Raw genomic sequence first — 22,904 nt, 5'->3', positions numbered from 1 at the left:
ATTTGGATTCTAAACTACGATTCGTATTTGTATAGCATGAAAAATAAACAAAACAATTAACATAAAATTCATTTTATTTACTTTAAGAAGTTCAAAAAAAAAAGGTTACATGTTTTAAAATCTTCAAAAACAAACTAACAAAACATTAAACTTATAAATATAAAGTTGTGACATATTATTTCTAGAAAAGCCTTCTTGTTCGTCGTAATTATTGAGCGGCGACTTCTTCCTCGGAATTACTTGTAGAAATGCCTTCTTTTTCGTCGTGCACTCGAACATCAAGTGGTGTTTCATCTTCGAGAGTGGTTACGTGTTGAATACGATCGATTGAGTCCAAGTGATCCTTTAAGCAAATGCACATCTCCACCGACTCCGAATTTAGTCTTGTTCTTCTCACCGATATTACCCTGCCACTAAGAGAAAAAGCGGATTCCGAAGCTACCGTAGAAGCTTGGACGGTTAGTAAATCACGGGCCATGGTGGCAAGAATCGGAAACTCGGTTTCCTTTACCTTCCACCAAGCCAAAACATCAAAAGTGCCATATTCCTCTTCGGATAAACCGGTAGAGTAATCATTTGCACTATACTTTCCTAGTTCGCTTGAAGGGGTGTTACCCCTTTGTTTTTTAGCCGTTACGTTGCGAACGGTGTTCATAAGGCTAATCATGGGATCTCGTACTCTAGTAGCACTTGAACTTGATGAAGAACCCCCCGGCATAGGCATGTGTATGTTTGACCCAAATTTATTTAAATAAAAGTCATACATAAATTTAAAATTCAAGTTAAAATAATTTTTTGCCTCTGTTGAAAAGTTTGGGTCAATTTCATGCATATCTAAGGCTGAAAAAATTTCGTCTATCACACATTCAACCCCCGTAACATTTAACATTGGGTTTAAAGCGGCGGCGCAAGTAAAAACCGGTGGCAATTCAAGAAAGTATTTTTTTAATTTAAACTTCATTGGTAATATGATGTTTGAAAACATTGGACTTTTATTTTCAAATTCTTTAAGATTGTTAACCATTAAAAATAACTCCGAAAGAACCAAGGGACTTGTCGGATAATACGTTCCCGATAGTTTCGTAGTTGATGTTTTAAAAACTTCAAGAAAAGTCGATAAGTCATTGATTGTGAGGCAGCTATAACAACAAATATGAATATAGAAGAAGAGAAAACAAGAGATTAGAGAACTCAAAACGTTGTAATAACGTTTTTTTGTATTTTTTTGCGTTCGGGTTTGCGTTTTGAGTGTTGTGATGAACCCATGACACCAAATACCTATTTATACTAGTAGTGGGGTGCTTGGGGGAGCCAAAAAACGGCTATTTTTGACCCCAACGGTCAAAAAACGGCCAAAAAAACGATTTCCAACGGCTTAATCGATCCAACGGCTAGAACCGGTTCCTAACCGGTTCCGGATGGAACCGGTTCCGGTTCCTACCCGCCCCCACTCAGAAACGCAAGAATCGGTCACGGATCATCGGGTTGAATCAGATAGGGTCCGGTTCCTACCAAAAACGGGTAGGAACCGGTTCGGGTCCAGGAACCGGTTTTTTTGATCAACTCTATACGTAACTGCTATGTTTAGTACGATACCAGAGATGTCGGTACAATAGTAATCTAATTTATTTTGATAAAATCGATTTGGAGATTCATAATATGCCGATACATTTTGGTTATTTTCATATTCCTCTTCGATGTAATAATATTTCAGTCAACTTAATTCATAACAAAATTACCCGTTTTAATCTGTTGCAAAATAGGATTTATAGTCTATAGAGAAATAACAGGAAAGAAGAGGGAACATGTTTGACCAACACACATTTATCGTTAAAAGCTTTATGATTATTACTATATGTACAACACTCACTACATGATCAAAGGATACATGACACCATAGTTGAAATTTTGAACCATCAAAGACTGCAACCTGTCTTGTTTCTTGGTCTCATATTTCTGATAACCCGGGTGATGAAGATGAAGATGATTTGCATGTTGCCTTAACAGCCAAGGTTTTTAAAGTCCTGGGGCATGGGTCTCCAAATACAGAATTAGAGACTTCTACTTTGCACCTGTTTCTTCCTTCACACGCCTGTTAATAATTCATGAAGCTTTCATTCCGTAATCACTTTTCTTAACCTGTTTCTTTTGGTTAATAGTTCAAACGTGACCTGAATCGACTAGTTGATAAGTAAACGGCCTATACCCCACAGCCCATATGTTACTTGATAATTAGGTCAAACAACAACCATGCTGAATACTAACTGATTAACCGACTTCCTACGCATTAAGGGTGTTCATTATTCGGTTTGGAACCGATTAAACCAGAAAATGAACCAAATCGAAGAAACCGGTTAAAACCGAATTGAATTACAAATAAGGTTGTTCAGTTTGGTTTTAAACAGACTGAATTGATAATTAGGTTTATTCAGATTCACAAAACCTGAATTCGGTCCAAACCAAATAACAAATAATGGTTGTTTAAGTTTTGTCATTTATCCCAATCCAGATATCCCGTTACTATTTAGCCCAACCCTATCCAATAACAGCTAATAAATATAGTGCACATGATTCATTCTAATATGTGTGTGTCATTACCTTGGATAAGATGGAAGATGAAGATGGAGCATGGCAGTTGCCTGTGGAGAATGATTGACAACTGCCTTGAGGGGTTCCATAACTAGCGAACTCTATGGATGCAATCGAATAACCATCTTCACACTGCAGTTCAATCACGGGTTTTCTCTGACCTGCAATAAGTTTCCCGTTGACGTGGGCCCACGTATTAACGGGTGGATAATAATCCTCTGACACGTGAGCACAGACAGTTTCAACAGATACAGTCTTGACAGAAATTTCAAATGGATTTCCTCCGGTCTCCTCAAATACAACAAGTAGATTGTCTGATGGCTTTAACCATGATCTTGGTACATGGTACCTGTTTTTATCAAAATCAATATTAGACTTCCAACTTTTATCAGAAATCTTTTAAAAGAATACTTACCAAATCTGAGTAGGTTTGCCACAATTGGTTTGGCATTTGCCTGAACTATACGTTCCACGATAATCACAAGGTTCTTGACATCCATCTTTTGGAGCAACAAGAGTCCAGTATCTTCCTATATGATGTCCGTTGACCCAAGCTTGACCTTTACCCATACTGCTCATATCAACAACCACTGGATCTTTACCGCCTGGGGAATCAAAATGGGTCTGACATCAACCAAAAAAACAACAATAATAACAATAACATTCGTTCATCTTTTCCAGAAATGAGCAAAATAAACTTAATAGACAAAGATTGAAATAAATCCATCTGCAGATTAACTTTACCTTGTACCATGAAAGGATTGATGGGACTTTGTCATCTGTCAAATTAGTCCAACCCAAACTTTCATCATCGTCATTAGCATATAGTTTTTGGAATTCACCTTTAAGCCCAATCTGTGGGGAAAAAAATGATGTCAGTTTGGTTTATAAAGCATAATCTTTGACCACAATAGATGTAAAAATAGAAAGAAAAAAATCCAAACAATTTTGAAGCTAATATTTGAAAGTTGAAAATATCACATTGTATTTAAAAAGACAATTTCCATACTCTGACTCTGACCAACACAAAATACATCTTTAAACCTAATATTTGAGAAGTAATTAAGTACCTGATAGGTCCATGGTGAATGTGTGAGATCAACATCCCCGTTCTTAAATCCTGTTAGAGTTATCTGACCCTTAAATCCAGCTCCATCTTTCTCAAGAAAGGCACCATAGTTCTGAAGAGTTTACAACATCAGGACAAAGTATGTTAAATTTGAATTATATAGAGCTAGAGATCAGAGTTGGCAAAATTGACGGGTCCAAACAGGTGATTGGGTTGTGACCCAAAAGCACCTTTTTTTCCCACTATTGTATTGTTATAAAATAATTAATGAATTAAATATTGTGCAATTTTTAATTACCTGCAAACCAACTGTCTGTGATAATAACATGACATCATTGTATCCTTGCTTAAGTTCAACCTTTTGAACGACATTGACCCATTTGCCTCTTGCACTTCCTTTATGTTCAATACACATGTAACGACACATTAGGGCTAGATTTGATTTCCATAAGTTGGTAATGACATGATTTACAAATCAAACAACAATAAATAACTACCAGTAAGTTCCCCATTGATGAAGATGCGGACAACATCACGCATGCTATCGATTTTAAGTGATGGAGTAACTGAATTTTCTTTCCAGAATGTAATGTCCTCATCAGAAACATATACTCTGCAATTCAGTGAATAATAATTGTAAAAAATCAAATTTTGAATTTCCCTAAGAGTGAAACTAAGCAAGTATATACAAAATGATCATACAAAGAAGACTTCTTGGAAAAAAAAACAAAATAAGTTGGGTGGGAGTCCGTGAGCGGGGGGTGGGGGATGTTACCTGGTGATATACCATAAATAATCTGTTTGGTCTTTTGTCACATTTAGGTGCTCGAGGAGGCCTTGAACAGTGAAATTATCATCACCCCAAGCACCAATTGGCTCCTTACGTGTCATCCATGATTTAGAAATAAGGGGTAGTTCTGTCTTAATTATTAAGTGCTCAGGATCAGAAACTTTTGCAGACGACATGGCCTCAAAATCCACCTTTTTAATGGAGGTTTGTGCCCCAACCTGCTCCATAATTTAAAAAGAAATCACACTTAAATCAAACAGACAAAAATACTATCAAACCCGTACCCTCATATCCAAACAACCCCACTATTAGCTACCAGAAGATAATAGAAGTAAAACGAAGGAATGAAAGCTTGTGTAGAAATGCATAATTAGAATAATCAAACCTTTGCAGTGTTGAATACAGTGTTCTTGCAGTCTGGTAGTATACTCACAGACCATGGTGGCAAACTGTATGATCGACCTAGAAATTGTACAGTGCTCGTCTTATGTTCATCAATGTTTGCAAGAAATGCCAAACAAATACTCATGTTAACACCACCGTACACATGTGCCTGAGCCAAAAAAAATGTTCAGAATTTGTTTTTATGGCTACTTAAAACTATTAAAAACTACAAATAAAAGTGTCAAATATGAATAAAAATGCTTTAATATTTCAGTAACAACGTAATTTTTTTCAAAGGAATGATTTAAGAGGCTTTCTGCACTAAAAAAGAACTTTGTGTGACTTTTCAACCACTTGTTTTGTTAAAAAGGAACTTTTGTGATTTTACACATTTGACCATTTAGAAGTAAAACATTACCCATATTGAGTTATTGGCCCATTCACAAGTAAATGGGTCGAAATTGCAACTTGTAGTAGAACCAATACATGCTTAACAATGTTAAAGCTAAAGACTTGAACAAACCTCTTGCATAGCTCCTAATTTTATATATTGAGCTGAGTCAGCAGAAACTAGTGCAGGCTCACAAAGCTTTATAGCAGCATGCAGATCCTTTAGATGCCCCCATTTAGGCTGACTTAGAAGACCTAATCAGATTATAATGATTGTCAAGGTTAGCAGTAGGGAGACATTGACGCACTAAATTTGTAATTCTGATCTCAATTTTAAATTTTGCATGGATTTACAAAAGTGTGAATAGAAGTTGCAGTTCGTACATACACAGACACGCGCGCACGCACGCACGCACACACACACACACATTTTGATCATACCATATTCATCAATTGGAGCATCATAGTCATAACTAGTGATGTAATTAGGGCCTCCAGAACTCCGTCCAAAATTAGTCCCCCCAAAAAACTGATTCATAAAGAAGACAATACCTTATTGATCAATAACTCTTAACAAACTTGTATGTTGCAAACAAATAAATAACTAAAAAGAATTATCTTTTGTAGAAAGGCAGTTAAGAGTGGCTTAGCATACCATATAATAATTCTGAAAGCTTCCTCGCGTTGATAAAACCGAGCAACTGCAAATGCAAGGTCCTCCACAGGCCTATGGGGCAGTCTTCCTCCCCAACTTGCATACCTTGTCAATAAACACATAAAATGAGTTGATATGTATTAAGCACATTATACTCCTAAGCTTTAAGTGTTTAAAGTTTGAGGAAGTAAATAAAAATATGCATACCATCCATCCCAATTTTCGGTCCACAGTACTGGTTTCTTGTTGGAGTTAGGTTTAAAACCATCACAATAGTATGCATTACAAGAATCTATCTGCAGGAAAGACGGGGAATTCCAAGACATTTAGATGCCAAACAAATAGATATTCCATTTAGATACCAAACCGAGACATTTAATTATTAAAAACCCGCGTCCAAACAAAACAAGATTGTCAAATTAGGTTGCTGTTTGAATAGAGGTGGCCCGTCCAAACAGGTTGGTTCCAGTCAAAAAGGGTCAAATTTGTATTGGTCACGTGGGTTGACCCGATGCACTTTCTGTCCAAAATTATTAACTTTTTTTATACATAAATAGTGTGTTAAATATGATTACAAATGTTATAAATTTCAGTGATTTTCAACCTGTTTGACTTTTACCATTAGACATGAAACATAGCAGAATCGACCCATCAATCACAAGTAAATGGGTCAAAATTGCCACTTGTGATTTGTGAATGCATAGTAAACAGAGTAAGGAAGGTACAATGTTTTCAGGAGCATCAGTTTGCCTGCACATAACCCATGGTACACCTGCTCCAAGTCCGACAGCCATATTTGCAGCCCATTTTACATACTCTTTTCCTTTTTGCCCATAAGATCCTTCAATATTTCCATACTCATTTTCAATCTGATACAGCAAATCCAGTCAACAAAATCTAATAACATAAAAAATTACTGATCAAAATAAACTTAAAATAAAACCTGCAACATGATGATTGGGCCACCTTGCCAAGAAAAGAGAGATTCCTCTCGCATCATATATACTATTTTTTTTACAAAACGCTTCATCTCTTCCTGAAATAAGAAAGTTATGACCATTATCAATCATAATATCTAACACAAAGAAATAATAATATACTTGCAAAATATCTACATAAAAATCTAGTCAAGTTGTACCTTGAATGGTTCATTGTCTGTACGGAACACAATTCCAGGAATATCACGAAGCCAAACTGGGAAACCCCTGCAATATCATGACCTTTGTATTAGTTTTTGATTAGTTCCATAACTGGAAACAAATCTAGATAGGGGAAAAGTTGAGACCCAAAGTTCCACTCTGCACAAACATATGGACCTATTCGGAGATGAAGATAAAGCCCGTTAGCTCCCACTAACTTTACAAACTTCACAAGATCAAATCTTCCTTCAAAATTATACTAAACAAAAAAAGCAGGGAAATTAAAACACTTTTAAGAAATCCATTAGCAAAGACAGTGATGTTACCTGTTGTCTAACTGGCTCATGGCCACCCCAGAATACATAAGTTTGAATAACATCAGCCCCGCCTTCCTTGCTCTTGGTAATCAAATCAGGCCACATCTGAGATCAGGTAAAACAGTAGGGGTGTCAATAGTGTTGGATTGATGGATTTCGGGTTGGCGGGTTGAACTGTTCAACCCGAACATGACCCATAGTGTCAATAATTTCAACCCTAGCCCACGCACACTTAAAATATGTAACCCGAACACAATCCGTTTAACATATTAATCTAAACAAGTTAATTCGTTTAACCTATTAATCTAAACGTGACAAAAGGCTTGGCGGGTAGTGATCAGTTGTAACCAAGTTAATCCGTTGGTGGGTTGTAAAAATTGGGTTAACTGGGTCAATGGATCGACATGTTAACCCGAACACGGCCGTTTAATTAAACAGGTCATATCGAACCCGACCTGCTTGGTAAATGGGCCAACCCAATACCTGATTATATATTTTTCCAACCCTAGGTAAAAGTATTGAGATTGGACTACAAGAAACATACATGGAAAATGTTGTCTTGTTATATTCTATTATAACATTATAATTTATTATAAAAGTTTTTTTTATTTTTATAACTTTATATTCTTATATTAAAATGTTTAAAATTACATAATATTACATAAATACAAATTACGTCGGTTCTCACAAACAAATTTGGTCAGATCACACTCAAATTTAGTCAATTCGACCAAATTTTTACAACCGTGAGCCGACAAAACAAACGGGGCAGGTCCGACCAGTTTGGAGTGGACATATAGGGAATTTTAGAAATCCATGGAGATTTTATAAGGCTCAAGTGGTCAAAACGGACATTTGGGGGCTTTTCCCTCCATTAAATGTGGCATTAATTAATTAAATGGTGGATAGAAATAAACAATACAATTAATTAATAATTAGCTAGACTGACTAGTGTACACTGTACACTACCCCCCCCCCCCCCCCAAATTCCTAATTAAGTATGTAGCAGAATTCAATTGTTAATGTTAATAATATATAGTAAAATTGAATAATAAATAATTAAACCTCAGGTGTGCCTCGAGGATAATGAATTCCAGCGGAAATAAGCATTCTCCGTTGACCGTCAAGTATAAGTGCTCTGTGATCATAACTGACGTTGAACGGAATGAAGTAGTTGCCGGCGGCGGCAGTTACAATCAACAACGCCGTAGCCAGCCAAATTAGAATTGTGTTCTGCTGCTGCATGTTAATGTTAGTTTACTGTTTTGCAGATTGATTATGAGCGTATCGTAATTGTAATTGTAATTGTTTATTGCATCACAGTTCCATCGTTTAGTTGGATCGTCACTACCAAAGTGAATAATAATAATAATAATAATAATAATAATAATAATAATAATAATAATAATAATAATAAAGCCTTGGAAGCAAAGAATTCGGTGACGTGTTTCTCGTATCGGTGAACAACGTCACCAGGTTTCACTTACATCCCTTTTCTTTTATTATATTACAAATATTAAACACGAAATCTTCAATTTACCAATTGGCTTACGTCATGCACAGCTGTCCAAACTGCTCACAACTCGTTCGAAAAATGCTCGTTCGATTTCGGATCAGTTTAGAAATGAGCAGCTCGGCTCGGTCCGGTTTGAAAACAAACCAAGCACAAGCAAAGCCTCACTTGATTCGGTTCAATTTGTTTTTGCTTGAATTACTTTTTATTTATTATTTTTTATGTATATATATATATGGTGAAAAGAAATACACTAATCCTTAACATACATTAACGTACGCGAATCCATTTTTTCACGAATCGATCCATGAAATCACATCCAAACATCTCGGAATCGTCAATACATATCCAATCAATCAGTTGTTCTCCGAAAAAAACAGTTTTGGATGGTTAATCGATCAATTTTTCACTTTTTTCACGAAGACCGTTTTTGTCTTTGAGCGTTTAAGTTTTCTGGGCGTTTTAGGTTTTTGCCTTTGTTTTTTGTCTTTGAGCGTCTCGCGTACCTACCGTACGTTAAGACATTAGCGTACAGTAACTACACAAAAGTGTAACTTATGGAACTTTTACTCTCACAATATAAGCAATCCCAAACACCTTAATATTTTTCAAAAAGTTTATAAGTTATAAATTGGTGAAAATAAGCAATCCCAAACACCCCCAAAAATAAAGTATTTTTTAAAGTTCAAATTTAAACTCTAGCTGCTCGTTTTATATATGTTTTCTTGTTAAATATGAGTCTTAGACATTTTAGGTTGGAAGTCTTAATCTAATGACATTTTTATTTTTAGAAATTTATAATTAAAAACTTTGTACGAAACCAAGCCAAACCAAGCAGCTCGGTTTCAAACCAAACCAAGTTCAAGCATAAAAATATTGTTTGTTACATAAAATTCAATCCGCTCGGTTTGGCTCGCTTCTAAATCAAAGCGAGTATGAGCAAATCTACGTTCGGTTCGGCTCGGTTCGTGAATAGCCCTAAATTGTCATCCCCAAAATGAGTTCAATCGCTGATTTAGTGTCGGAAACAGCATCTCCGACTGTGAATGAGCTTTTTTTCAACCCCAATCGTCCTTTCCACAAGATATAATGCGTCACTGTGTGCTCAAATAAAGATCTTTTTTTCTCCTCTCTTACATATAGGATTATAGCCCACTAGGTAAGACCGTTAGTTCTTCTCTCCTATATTGATTGATATATATATACACTGGTAACATTGTATATCATAAATATATTTTCAATAGATCATTTTACCTTCCACAACAGTTATCATTCAAACTCACCAGTACATCTAATCTTACGGTAAAACATTAGAGATAAAATACTAAGCAAAATGTTCATCTACAAAATTTCATCAAGTATTGGTAAAGTTTGTAACCCTAAACAATAAAAAATCTGCCTACATATACAACAGACCAAGACTTCCGAGACTATAAACGCTTTACTGCTTTGATGACAAAATAGCCAACTGAAGGTTACCCGACTGGCATAACTTCACTGGATTTCTATAAGTCGTAATCTGAGCTGATTTCCCCTCTGATAAAACAACGCGTGCAATGCTAAACAAATCACCTTTCTCAACAGCAAACTGCCACTCTCTTACAGTTACAACAAACCAGTCTTTTCTTGCATTTGAGGTTGATTTAACCTCAATGTATTCCTTCTTACCCTTACCTTCAACAACAATATCATACGGTAGCCCTGATTCTTTAACCTCATTCACCCATTTCACACATTTCTCCCCACTTTTTGATGAAAAATATTTGAAAGCCACAAATTCTCCTGTCCGTCCGGTTATGACCTGTTGTGGGGTGACCGTACCTACATGCAGCTGATCATTTTCAATTAGATTAGATGCACTCGTGCACGGTTTAGAAGCATTCATATATGAAGAAACCATGTTCTTTGCATGATCTGGTTGACTTTTAAAGTCAGCATTCATATTGGTTATGGGGTTCGATTGGTCTATAACCGCTTCATGTTCTTCCAATATCACTGAAGGTATTGTTGAGGCTAGATTTTCTTCAATGGTCCAGTCAGCATCCATCTCGATAAATCCTTCAGTAGCATCCTGTCTCGTTGGACCAGTGAATGCCCTTGTTTTTACTGCATATTCAAACCCGGGTGCGGTATTCCAATTGACAGGTGGCCAGCTCGAGTTAGTTCCAAACTTCTTTGAGGTACTAGGTTTTGGAGGATATGAATCATCCAATGAGAAACCAGAGCTTGTGGCTGGCGTATCCTTATCCTCTTCCGGTGCTGACGTTGATATTATTGACCACTGAGATTCTTCACTCGGGAGCTTTAGTAACTTTTGGCTATTTGTAATGAACAATTCCATCTGTACCTCTGTGGAGCCTGATTCTGCCATTGTTGTAATCATGTGAAGGAAATTTGCCAAGGGCAATTCTGGAATTCCAGAAACTAGAAAACGAGAAAGCTCCATGTATAACGAGTGAGTATCAGATTCACGAGTTGCATACAGAATGTTGTCCTGCAGAAGACAACTGCACTCGTACCTTTTATTAGATTCGATGCCAAACTTTTTGATAATATTTTTATAGAACAGTTTCTCAACCACAACAATTTTCAGACAATTTAAGGTTTTGAATCCGGAGAGCTTGAACTCAGAATATTCATTTGGATGAATATTATAAATGTAGCGTTGTGCATAAGGGAGAGCCCAACTAACTAGTGAAGCTTTGAAACTTCTATCTGTGGGACCGTAGTATATTGCTTCGCGTGTCACAACCTGCAGAAACAGTTTTTTATCAACAAATATGAGAGAGTGTGTATGTGCATTAGAGAGAGAGAGAGAGAGAGAGAGAGAGACTACCTCAGAAAGAGAAGGGATTCCCAGTCTCTGAAATAACACAGAAACCTTATCCTCGAGTATTTGCTTTTCTTTAGTATCAAGCTCCCCAAAAAACAAAAAGTCAACATTACTTAAATACTCGAATTCCTTTTTTAGCTCTTCATCATCACACCAACATATGAGCCCAAATGATTGATGCAAAGAAACCCATTTATCTTGCACAGTTGGAAGAATCCTCATTTCCTTTTCCTCCATATTTTTCTTCAAGCAGTCCATGTCATCAGAACTCAGTAACCCTGAGTCCAATCCATCACTCCATTTTTGAAAAACTTGAAAAACCTTAGATGCATTAAACAAATAAATTATGAAAACAGTAAGTTGTAGTTTATTGCTAACAGATTAAATGTGATGGTAAATTTTAGTACTCACTGTTTTCGCTGCTTGTGATGGTAAACTTGTAGTTGATAGCTGTAGCAAAGACTGAAGATAGTTTAGAAGAGGGGGATTCTCAGCAACTCCAAACTCTTTCACAAAGAAATAATGAAGGCCAGGATAAACATTGCATAACATCTTGCTGAAAGAATGGTGAGTCATGTGTCGGTTAAACTGAGGAAAGGTTGACCTTGTTTGTTCCATTGAACCAGTAGAATCATGCCAGTATACTTCATTGGGAGATAAAAATGAACCAGATGCAACTTCATGTGTGGAGTTAAATGAGTAAGGAACAAAGATGAAATCTTGAGAATGCAAGTTCTCCATTATTTTCTGTTTCGAGTTGCTCATCTCGTTCCATATGTATTTGTAGAACTTGGACATTTGTGATATGCTGGTAAGAGGAGATCACAAAAATAAACTTATAAATATCCAATACACCACAGTAAATGAACTTGTAGCCAAATAAAGAATGCTATGGTTTTAAAATGAAAAAATCTGACACGGATATGGTAACCTTATATAAATGGCACACAAACACAAAGTGACAAAGTAAAAAAAATGTTTAGGGAATGATGAACCCATGTACTTATGAATGGGTAGACTCGGGTTATGTTGTATATTTAACGAGTAAAAACCAAAAAAAGTAGCTTAACAAACAAAGTCAAAAGTTACCCAAAGGGTTTTTGGGCATAAAACCTTCTAAACCATTTCACTGAAAAAGATAAATTCTTAGTGTAATAATACATTTTTTGGAAATCATATATATCACGCTAAACATGTATAAAATAATACATTATAAACCATCTCACCAAACCTGCACATTTTTTCGTATGTAAAAAAAAAACAATCCCTATCGTATACTTTTTCACTCCATTCGCATTTCACAAGAGGAGAATATAGATTAATTGTAGCAAATAATGTTATTAGAATATTAATTGTATTAGAAATTCTTCATTTATTTGTTACCATTTACCAAAATTAAGATTGATTTAGATTTCAAGTTTAGGTTTATCGTCAATAAATTAGGTGATTGCCTCACAGTGAAATACATAGTATTTATTCCAATCCTCTAAAATGTATGCACACATATCTAACAACAAATTGAAGTAAGATGTTTTCACCCTATACACACACACACAAAATAAAATACTCTAGAAGAAATAAATTAGCAATACCTGGCCCGAAAAGGTTTCTCAGATCTTCTCCAAACTTCCAGAACTGACAAAGCATCCTCAAGAGTGACTGTATTCTTCAAGCCGATATCATTTAATAACTTCACATTCTTAACCTAATAACATCAAATACAAGTACATAGAAGTTTGTTAGTCCATGATAATAGTTCAATGAAGTAATACAATTGCAAAAAAAAACAAAAAAAACCAAAAATTACTGACCTTTGGAATAGCATAAGGTGCACTGTCACCAAGAACCGCATGCACAGGTTCATGGTTATGAAACAAATCTTTAGGAAAATGAAGTTTATCATCAATGCTAGAAGCCAACCATTGACCACTATTAAGGATTCTTATTACAGAAGACTTAAAAGGCTTATTTTGTCCATTAATGTTGCAAAAGCCCATAATCTTATCAACAAAAACTTCATCCCATAATGTATCAAGTACCTCTAAAAGGTACTTACCCTTTACCCTATCACCATTTGAAGAAACATGAGACAACAAATCCCTTAACTCTTGAGAATCAAAATCTTTGATGATAGCAGATCCTGAAGATATGCAATCATCATCTAACATCATGGTCTTAAGAACCGCATGAGGGTTGTCTGAAATATGCTTTTCAACTTTACAAATTTTTACAAAATCAGTCACTCCTAGCTCCTGCAAAAATTTTCTCCATTTCAGAGTTTCCGATTTGTAAACCGGATGATTTAAATAACCGATGTCAATCTCAAACCATTTCATATCAGTGCCATTAATCAATTTGCTCATATCAACCGGATTACCGAATTTTTTACTGAAATGAATTGACACATCAGCAAGCCGTTTGTACCCGTGATTTGTGGAAATAAAAGCATTGTTATGCAGCTCTAAGAGTATGTGTTCTTTTTCTAACGCACACTCAGGGCAAGATGATTCTAGATGAAACATTACAAAAGAAAGATACTCGATCATCAATTCCAAGTTTTCAACTTTTTCATTAGAAATGGCCGGTAAAATGTGCACTTTTAAAACTTCATGTGCAGACAACCGTTGTACCCCAACTTTATAAAGCATATGGGTTACATTTTCAACAGAACAATCAGTGAAAAGTGAGGGATTGACAACTCGAAGTGTGGGATACAAATTACCAAAAGCCTCAAGACCATGGTTATCGGTATGTAACCATATTGCACCATCACCAATTGCTGCATAGGTACCATCCAAGAGGGGTATAAATGGCAATTCAGCAAGCGAACTTATATAATCAGACTGGGTTTCATTAATCAACATCAAATACAATGCATTTAGACAAGAGGATAGCCAATTGAAGCCCATTGACTTCAGAGAACCAGCTCGACATAAAGATGTCATAACCTGAATAAGAACTTTGGGCCCACACTCCTCGATCCCTAAAGCATGTGACAATGAATCTGTTAAAACTGTATCCTTGTTCAAATACCCGACACCAAGGTGCTCTTTTATCAAATTCTCAGGCAACAAAGAACGGGTTTGTTCGGTCCAGTTTCTTAATACTTTACATGGTGGGACCCACTCATTGTTGTCACCTTCTAGAAGCAAACAGTTAGACATTCGCAACTTGGAAATAATCATGCGTGGAAGGCAAGAAAAGAACCCGTGCACCTCACCTCCAAGAGGAACAAAACTCATATAGACCGAAATACCTTTCGCGGGATTCTCCTTAAAACAAGGAAGATTACAAAAAGGCAACTCAGCATTAACAAACAAATTTGGAAACTCAGATAGCAACCATTGGTTCCATGGACTATCTCCATCAACTTCCTCACGTGATGAAGGAAGAACAAAATCAGCTTGAATTATGAATTTTAAACCATAATTTCTTAAAGGAAGAAAAGCAAAAACTGGTTGGTGTTCCAGCTTTGGGATGTAATTTCCATTATTTAAATCTTCTAACATGAGTGCCATTGATATCTCGGTTGTTTGAACATCATGACGAATATGATTAGCTTGTAATTTACAAGATTTAACAAACCATGTCATTTTCTCTTTGCCGAGAGAAATACTCACAATATCGTCCCCAACAACTTCCTTCCTCATTGTAATGAATGAATCATTTATAAGATTTCTGAACTTGATACATTCAAGACGGTGAAGAAATAACAGTAAAGATGGATGGAGATCAGAAAACATGGAAATAAGATTCTCGACAGAAAAAGATTCATGTTTGTTAGATCTGAAAGGAAGAACGATGCATGTATTCCAAAGTTTCTCGCCCGTAGGATCGTTATCCATAGATACCAACTTGCTGAACAGCTTAACATCACAAGGTGGAACTACTGTTGGCAAAACAAAACCAATCTGACCATCACTTATGTCAAACTTGATATGGAATCCATTAGAATGGATTTCAGGAGCATCAGTAACCTAGAAGTAAAACAAATAAATAAATTAATTAAATCAAGATGCAAGAATAAATGAAACACATATCAAGCAGTTAGAGAAAATAACAACTATACCCGAAACACTGATTTGAAGCCAATGCCCTTTTTACCAATATATCCAGCACTAGGTTTCTTCTTTGTTGAATTGCCAACATCACAAAGTGCTTTAATGTTTTCAACAGAAAATCCCTGCTCATTATTCAAGACTACAACACCTTCTTCTTGAAGAATAAAGGTCAGAGTAGGCTCCACATCACATGGGTACACGTTGTCATCAGCATTTTGAACCTAAAGACAGAAGAAAAAAAGTGTTGCATGTCATAAAATAAGCATGAAGAAAGAGAAAAAGATCATCAGCATAAGAAAAGAGATAACTTGTACATAGGCCACCAGAGTTTTCAAAAGTTCTCATTAAGACCAACCAAGTATGAATTTCGGTTTCGTACTTTTGTTAATGCGTACTTAGGCCAAAAATTTGCTAGAAAATTGCCCAAAGTGCCCCTCAAACTTAAAGCTTTTGTCCCTTCTATAGATACAAAATGACAAATTACATGTGAATCTACTCAATAGAAGTTTTGACAATCAATCTAAAACTGATCCTTTTGAGTTGATTTAGAAGCACTTTTGTCACTTTTACAACTCTAAATGTGACGAATGCCTTCAATTAAAGGCATTTTGTCATTTAAAAACTTTCCAGCTAGTCTTTTTAGCATAAACAAAAACAAAGCTGTGCCTGGTTGACCTCTAAAATCATTTAACTAGTTAGGTAGCCTTAATGTAAATTCTAAAATACTTGGTTGGCCTATACACTTAGTTGGCCTATACACAAACACAAACACACGTATGTGTGTGTGTGTGATCCCAAATAGTTGAAAATAATGAAGCATGAAAAAGATACACTTACAAGTTCAAGTAAAAAATGTGAGTCCTGAGAATATAACTCTTGAGATAGACAATGCAGTGCTCTACCCAAACGAGCATGCTGTTTCTTCAGAATGCTATCCTCTTTAGCTGAAATATTTGAATCCAGCCCAAATTCTTCTCGCCTAATACGCTCAATTATCATAGTTGATTCGTCTTCATTAATACTTATAGCTAAATTCTGTTTGAAACCCACATTTCGCTCAATCAAACTGACTACTTTGCATTCCTCTTTTTCCACGTCATGATCCTTGGTTGATAATATCTCTTTCTTTTTTAAATGTGAAAAGCTGGTTGAAGTTACCTTTTCTTGAACAAAATCAGTTGACTTACTGGATTCGGTAAAAGAAAAGGTATTGTAATCATCAATCCACTCCATTATACCAAGAGAAAACCCTATTTCATGAAGCATTAGACGGTCTTCGGTGTTTCTGCATTGGCTTAAAACGGATAAAGGAGCTTCTTTAACAATGGACTGAAATCCTGAAAGCAACAAATCAGTGGTAAAGCAGTGAAATTCTTTTGGTAGATGAGCCAGACATTCTAAAAAAAAAACTGAAGCTCTGGATATCCCACAATTGAGTTGACTTTTGTCTTTAGATAAATCATCATTGACTATGACTTTAAAGGCTTTCTCCACATGGCATTTTAAAAGAGATGAGGGAACGTTCTTTTCACCACCATAGAATGCAAAGAGAGAAAGCAACTTTACTGCAGTTTGAAAAGAAGACCCTCGAATAGAAGCTTCTAAAAACGAATCCACTGTGGCGGTTTGATCAATGCGTATCACACTCCCACTCCTAGTCACCAAACAAAGCAGATCCTTTGTGTTTGTTTGATTTAATAACCATATGGAAAGAGGGCCAAGAGAAGGTGCAAATAAAACATCCCAATGTGACCATTTATTTAAATCAGTCAACATCGGAGCACTAAGTAAGACTTCAACTGCATTTTTAGAAGAAATATGTGTTTCTGAAGAACTGTTTACATTTGGATGTGACAATAAAGCAGCTGAAAATAGTATACTTTTAGCTACTGGATTGCCTTTGTTAGCCTTCACAATATCTTCAAGGGTTTTCAAAGAACCTTCTTTTTCCATCTTGAAGGGTATTAAAGGGAATTGGCGTGCCAGCAACTCCACGACATCCTGAGTAGTTATATTATCATTTTCTGATAAGTTAAGTGATGCTTGTGCTACTAGCAGGTCTAATAACTCACGAGACATGCAAGCATTAACAGAAGACTTATTGTGGGGCCCATCAGCCACAAAGTACTTCTGGCATGAAGAAGGTAATGCAGAAATGTTTCTTTCGAGAAACGTAAGAAAATCACCATATCCAAAAGACTCAAAGTTTTCAACAGCAAACTGCTGAGTGAGCCATGCCTCACATTTGTAAAGATTTCTAAGAAAGATCGCATTTTTACCAAGAGAGGTGCTGTCATCACCCATGGCATCATGATTATCTTTGAGAAATTCAGAAACTTTCTTCAAGATGTCTTCATGACTGACTTCTGCATGTGCGTAATAGCAAACAGAAAGGGTTAAAATGTGAGAATTAACAATCAGACAATCACTAAAAAGTAAACAAATAGATTTTAGTTTATATATTATCTCCAACTAGTCAAATGGTTAAATTTCATAAAAGCCAAAATGGTAGGGGTTAAAAAAATTCGCCCAAAGTGTATACAAATGCATACAACCTCCTAAAACACTTGATTCAAATAGCTTCGACCAATATATTAATAGCATAATTTTTGTAATCATATTCAATACAAAGATAAAATTTATAAGAATTATAGGACAGAAAAGAGTTTGTGACCAACCCAAACCGCCCTCCAATTTACCACCTCTAAAAGTATGGCATGAATATAATTGGCTAATCATATGGTATATGAAGTCTATTCCGTAAAACGGTTGAACTGGTAAAACAAAACAATCTTAAACTGCATATCTCAAGTGTGGGTTCAATCAAGCATTAGTCAAAACGTTAGAACACTCACCACACTGTTGTTTCAGAACAGGCTTAGCGACAAGCAGACTATCAACTTGTTCAGTATGAATGGTTACATTTGCAGCATGACCCTCAGAATCCGTTACCAGTTCTTGTTGTTCACATGTTTGAAATGTATCATACATGCTATCCCACATTCCTTGTTTAATAGATCTTATCTGAAAATAATTAAGTTTAGTCACCAATCTTCTTTCTATATATTGTAGATTTTTCTTAGCTTCCATGGAAAACATAAGAATTAAGATGTGATGATATAGTTATGATAGACTAACCGCAACATTAATCAATCCAATAAAAGGATAAGATTTGTATAATTCTTTAGGGAATTTGACTTTGTAGAACTTGATTAACTGCATCAGGACCTACCATGAGTATCAACAGAATATGATGTTAGGTATATAAATAACTGGAAATTGAAAATAAAAACTAACCAAACATTAGCATATCTTGTATTATTGCAAAATATTTGGTTTTAAAGTGTAATTTTATAGATTAGGTCAAATTCGTAATATCTACTTATATGGGTTCAACTGATCAATGAAACAGATATAAACAAACCTCACAAACATTTTTCCTTTTGCATGCATCCTTCCACAATGCAATGAATGCCATCATAGAATCATAGTCCAGTGACACATGTTTCTTTTTCAATTCCACAGAATCTCTACGCTTCTTATTAAGCTTAATACCCACAGAGCCCTTTCTAATACCATCTCTTTTAGGGAATTTACAGCTAGCATAAGATGTGCAGTCTGTTGCATCCGATTTTCTTTTTTTATTTGATTTATTTACACCTTCATTGCAAGTTGTGTCTCCCTTGTCATTTATAATTCCTAGCCGTGTCTTCTCTTCAGTTGCAGAAGGATATGGACAACTGCTAACTCGATCAGAATCCTTAGCATCTTGAGAGGAGTTTTTGCTTTGACTAGTCAAACAAGTTTCATCCTCATCATCACTATCAATATCATTGTCATCGTCTTCTGAACTTGATGATTGAAATCGTATGTGTTTGCCACGCTCGAGAGAAAATGACTTCATGCGTTCAGATATGACACTGAAAGTTTCATCTAGCTGCTTTTTCTGTGATGTAAATAAAGGGCGTTTGTTATTTTTCTTTACGGAAGCCGAGAGATATTTTTTTATTGTAGAATTTTCCATTGGCCTTGCTTTTAGAATAAGAGAAATATGTAACCTAAAACAAAAAAAATGTCTGTTTAGTGTAGAGCAATATTCTCTTGGAAACTGTATCCAACAAAATCGAGGTACGATATAAATAAATAAAAACACACAACTTTTTTAAGCTCCAAATTATACCGTCTTACATGTGGTTAAAAAAATATATTGAAATGTTTTATAACTAACTACAGAAAATACTTGTTCAGTTGAACCCTTAGGTGAAAAGAAAATATGGTTGTTTTTTAAGTTAATGTTGGTGCTTCCTGTTTCTAAACTATTGTACTAAAAAACAGTTGTAAAAGAAATTAAAAACTGATTTCAATGTTATGAAAAGCACTATAAAATGATGACAGAATTAATAGCAAAGAAGACATAGGTTCAGTTTTGTAACATGATATATTGAAATCAGAAGATAATACGCAGACTACCATTATCAAGGTGTCTAAATTTTAATGCATGAATGACTACACAAAACTTGAAAACCATACCCCAAACTTTGGATACGAACATGAAGCTTCTCCTTACTATCAACTGATCGCTTTTCAGCAATAAAATCCAATAATTCATCAGCTTTCACTTCTTCCCCTTTATGAGTATCCATAAACTCTACAAGAAAATTAAGTATCTCTTGGCTGGATATTCTAAAAACTCCAGTTGAATCAGAACTCACACAAAAATAATGATTTACAAGAGGATGTCTAAGGAGAGGTCCCAACTCAAGCTCTTCAAACTGCTGAACTCCCTCATTCTTGCAGATTGCTGTCTCCAAATCAGATAATGTGGTAATCTTCCATACTCCAACAAAACAATTAATGAATGCATTTATCTGAAAGAATAACTTAAAAAATCAGATATGGCAGATCCAGTGTTGTTATAATCGCAATTAAGCGCCGCTCAATCGGTGATTAATCGCTAAATGGTACGCTACCAATGCGATCTCACCTAATCAGACCAACAAATCAGTAATCGGTCAAACTCGCCCCAAAATGGACCTTGGTTTTAACCTGTTAACCGAGTTCCCGACCTGATCTGTGAACTAATATGTTAAAGGTTGACTTTTTTTCTCATTGATTTCTTATGTTTATGTTTGAACTATACTATGTCAACTTTTATATGTAATTTCTGCAAATATATATATATATACACACACACACATACAATTTGCAAAATTTACATATAAATATCTCCAATCTGAATACCCGAATAATCCCTACTAATTGTTAGTCGGTACCCCACCGGCCCGCCACCTGACAAGTGCCTAACCATGCTTACAACACTGGACAAATCATTACTAGCAGAGCATAAGTTAAACAGGGCAGTAAGCTCAAAATGGATAATTTTAAAGTTATTTAGGCTTTTATCGTCAACTGAGTCGCACACTAAAAACTCTGTATCGTAATCGGCAATCAGATTACGATACAAAGTTTAAGAGGTCCACTTAATAACAATCACAATAACAATAACAATAACAGTAACAATAACAATAATAATAATAATAACAATGTAAATGTATGTTATTACCTTCCCTTCAATCAGCATAAGCCGATACAGAGACGGCACCTGCTGCATCTGAACCCCCAACGAGTCCCACGAATCCGCTTGAAGCAGGACAAGCACCACCTGCGACACCTTCAACGCCGAAACGTTTTCGCCCGCAGCAATAAGCTCACGCCGCGCCTTCACAACCGCTCTATCAATCTTCTCAACAGTTCCATTCACCTGCATCATCCCTCTGGTATTGGACACCTGACCACGAACATCAAACCCAGGGCTTTGCGGACGAAAGTTAGGGTTTGGAATAGGTAAATTAAAATTCTGGTAATTAGGGAAGGGGATTGGGAAGTTTGGAGGTTGGTGGTAATAGGTGTTGTTGTTGAGGTGGTAATTAGGGTTGAAGAGTGGTTGTTGTTGCGGTGGAGGCTGGCCACGGCCGCCGCCGCCACGGTTGAAGCGCGGTGGTTGTCCGTACATGAAGGCTGCGTGTGGAAAAACCCCGGGAGAAGGGTTTAAGTTTTATGTTTATGGTTATGGTTATGCTCTGCCCTAATTGGGGGTTTGTTAAAATATGTTGATGACTTAACTTAAGCATTAACTTTTAACCTCGTTCACAGCCCAACCTAATTGAATCTTCTATTACATCCTTCTTGTGTTACGCACATCTAATATATATATACATGTGTGAGTCATCGGGTGAGCAAGAATGAAATTGCACTAATTTTGACATTATTTTACAAATTTCGTGAAAATAACGTCAAAAGTGGCGGAAGGTTAATTATGCATCATGTGGTGGCGTTGATGTCCGAACGACAAGGGCACATACACCAATCAACTGGTGTCTCGTTGGTTGAGTGTTATGTGTCTTATGTCCAACGCTTGATGCAAAACTACTATCGAGCTGAGGGTCTCATTGGAAGTAGCATCTTTTTATTCATACGAGATAGAGGTAAGGCTGTATATATTTTACCCTCCTCATATCTTACCATAATTTTGTTATTTGTGAGACTTACTGAGTACCATAACGATATAGACAATTTAGCTTTTAATTTATCCTATAAAAATTATTATAGATAATAAAAATATTTATTTTCAAACGAAATTATTTTAAATATAAGAATGATCATTTAAATTTCATTTTGAACCTTATAATTATTTACAAGTTAAAAAAAACAACCACCACCACCTTACGAAATCATATTAAAAAACATATTTTTTTATAATACTCCGTTTTTTATTAATCTTATATCGAAATGTTCATAAAAACACTAAACAAGATATTGTTTTTATATTTGTTTTCAAAGTTTTATTAAGATAAGTTATTAAATAAAAATTAAAACATATGAAAAACTAATTGTTTATATTAATTAAAGAAAAAACATTAAAATAAGCCACTATGCTAGTGACATTTGGCAAGAAGTTGTGACTTGGGTCGGTAGCACGATCTAGTTGTGCATATAAATTGAATTTATAATTATTTTGTTGTTGTTATAATAGGCCCAACCCAGCCTTGGGTCACCAATAACGAAGTCTTTATAAACACATTTTTTCGTACTTTATTTTTAATTTAAAAAACTTTGTGAGTGTTTTTAAAAATTAACTAAGGGAATTACTAGTGCATTGTGATG

General features: G+C 35.5%; 1 protein-coding gene and 1 pseudogene across 2 annotated transcripts; both read right to left on the bottom strand.

Annotated features, from left to right (window-relative positions):
- Window positions 1–1,749: 1,749 nt before the first annotated feature.
- On the bottom strand, window positions 1,750–8,691 carry LOC143620364 (beta-galactosidase 9-like; annotated as a pseudogene). Its single transcript, XR_013151325.1, has 19 exons — window positions 8,399–8,691; window positions 7,343–7,438; window positions 7,163–7,275; window positions 7,016–7,082; window positions 6,821–6,913; window positions 6,603–6,746; window positions 6,085–6,173; window positions 5,878–5,982; window positions 5,664–5,751; window positions 5,356–5,477; window positions 4,834–5,001; window positions 4,434–4,666; window positions 4,156–4,271; window positions 3,957–4,054; window positions 3,660–3,770; window positions 3,334–3,444; window positions 3,005–3,213; window positions 2,599–2,938; window positions 1,750–2,092 (listed from the first exon to the last, which is right to left on the bottom strand). The product of XR_013151325.1 is annotated as a beta-galactosidase 9-like (transcript).
- A 1,549-nt stretch (window positions 8,692–10,240) lies between these two features.
- LOC143620363 (protein NO VEIN-like) lies at window positions 10,241–21,832 on the bottom strand. The gene is made up of 12 exons (XM_077092070.1): window positions 21,304–21,832; window positions 20,271–20,608; window positions 19,165–19,798; window positions 18,879–18,968; window positions 18,596–18,764; window positions 16,578–18,106; window positions 15,749–15,961; window positions 13,491–15,656; window positions 13,272–13,384; window positions 12,091–12,487; window positions 11,683–12,000; window positions 10,241–11,598 (listed from the first exon to the last, which is right to left on the bottom strand). The coding sequence occupies exons 1-12, from the start codon at window positions 21,751–21,753 to the stop codon at window positions 10,288–10,290; spliced, it is 7,728 nt and encodes a 2,575-aa protein (XP_076948185.1). The 5' UTR covers window positions 21,754–21,832; the 3' UTR covers window positions 10,241–10,287.
- Between the last annotated feature and the right edge of the window lie 1,072 nt (window positions 21,833–22,904).

This window comes from Bidens hawaiensis, unplaced genomic scaffold (genome assembly GCF_021521415.1).
Source record: "Bidens hawaiensis isolate Kalapana, Puna unplaced genomic scaffold, B.hawaiensis_p1.1 tig00002553_1, whole genome shotgun sequence".
Lineage (NCBI taxonomy): Eukaryota > Viridiplantae > Streptophyta > Magnoliopsida > Asterales > Asteraceae > Bidens > Bidens hawaiensis.
The sequence above is the reverse complement of the archived record's forward strand: the minus strand, read 5'-3'. Positions and strand labels throughout refer to the sequence as shown.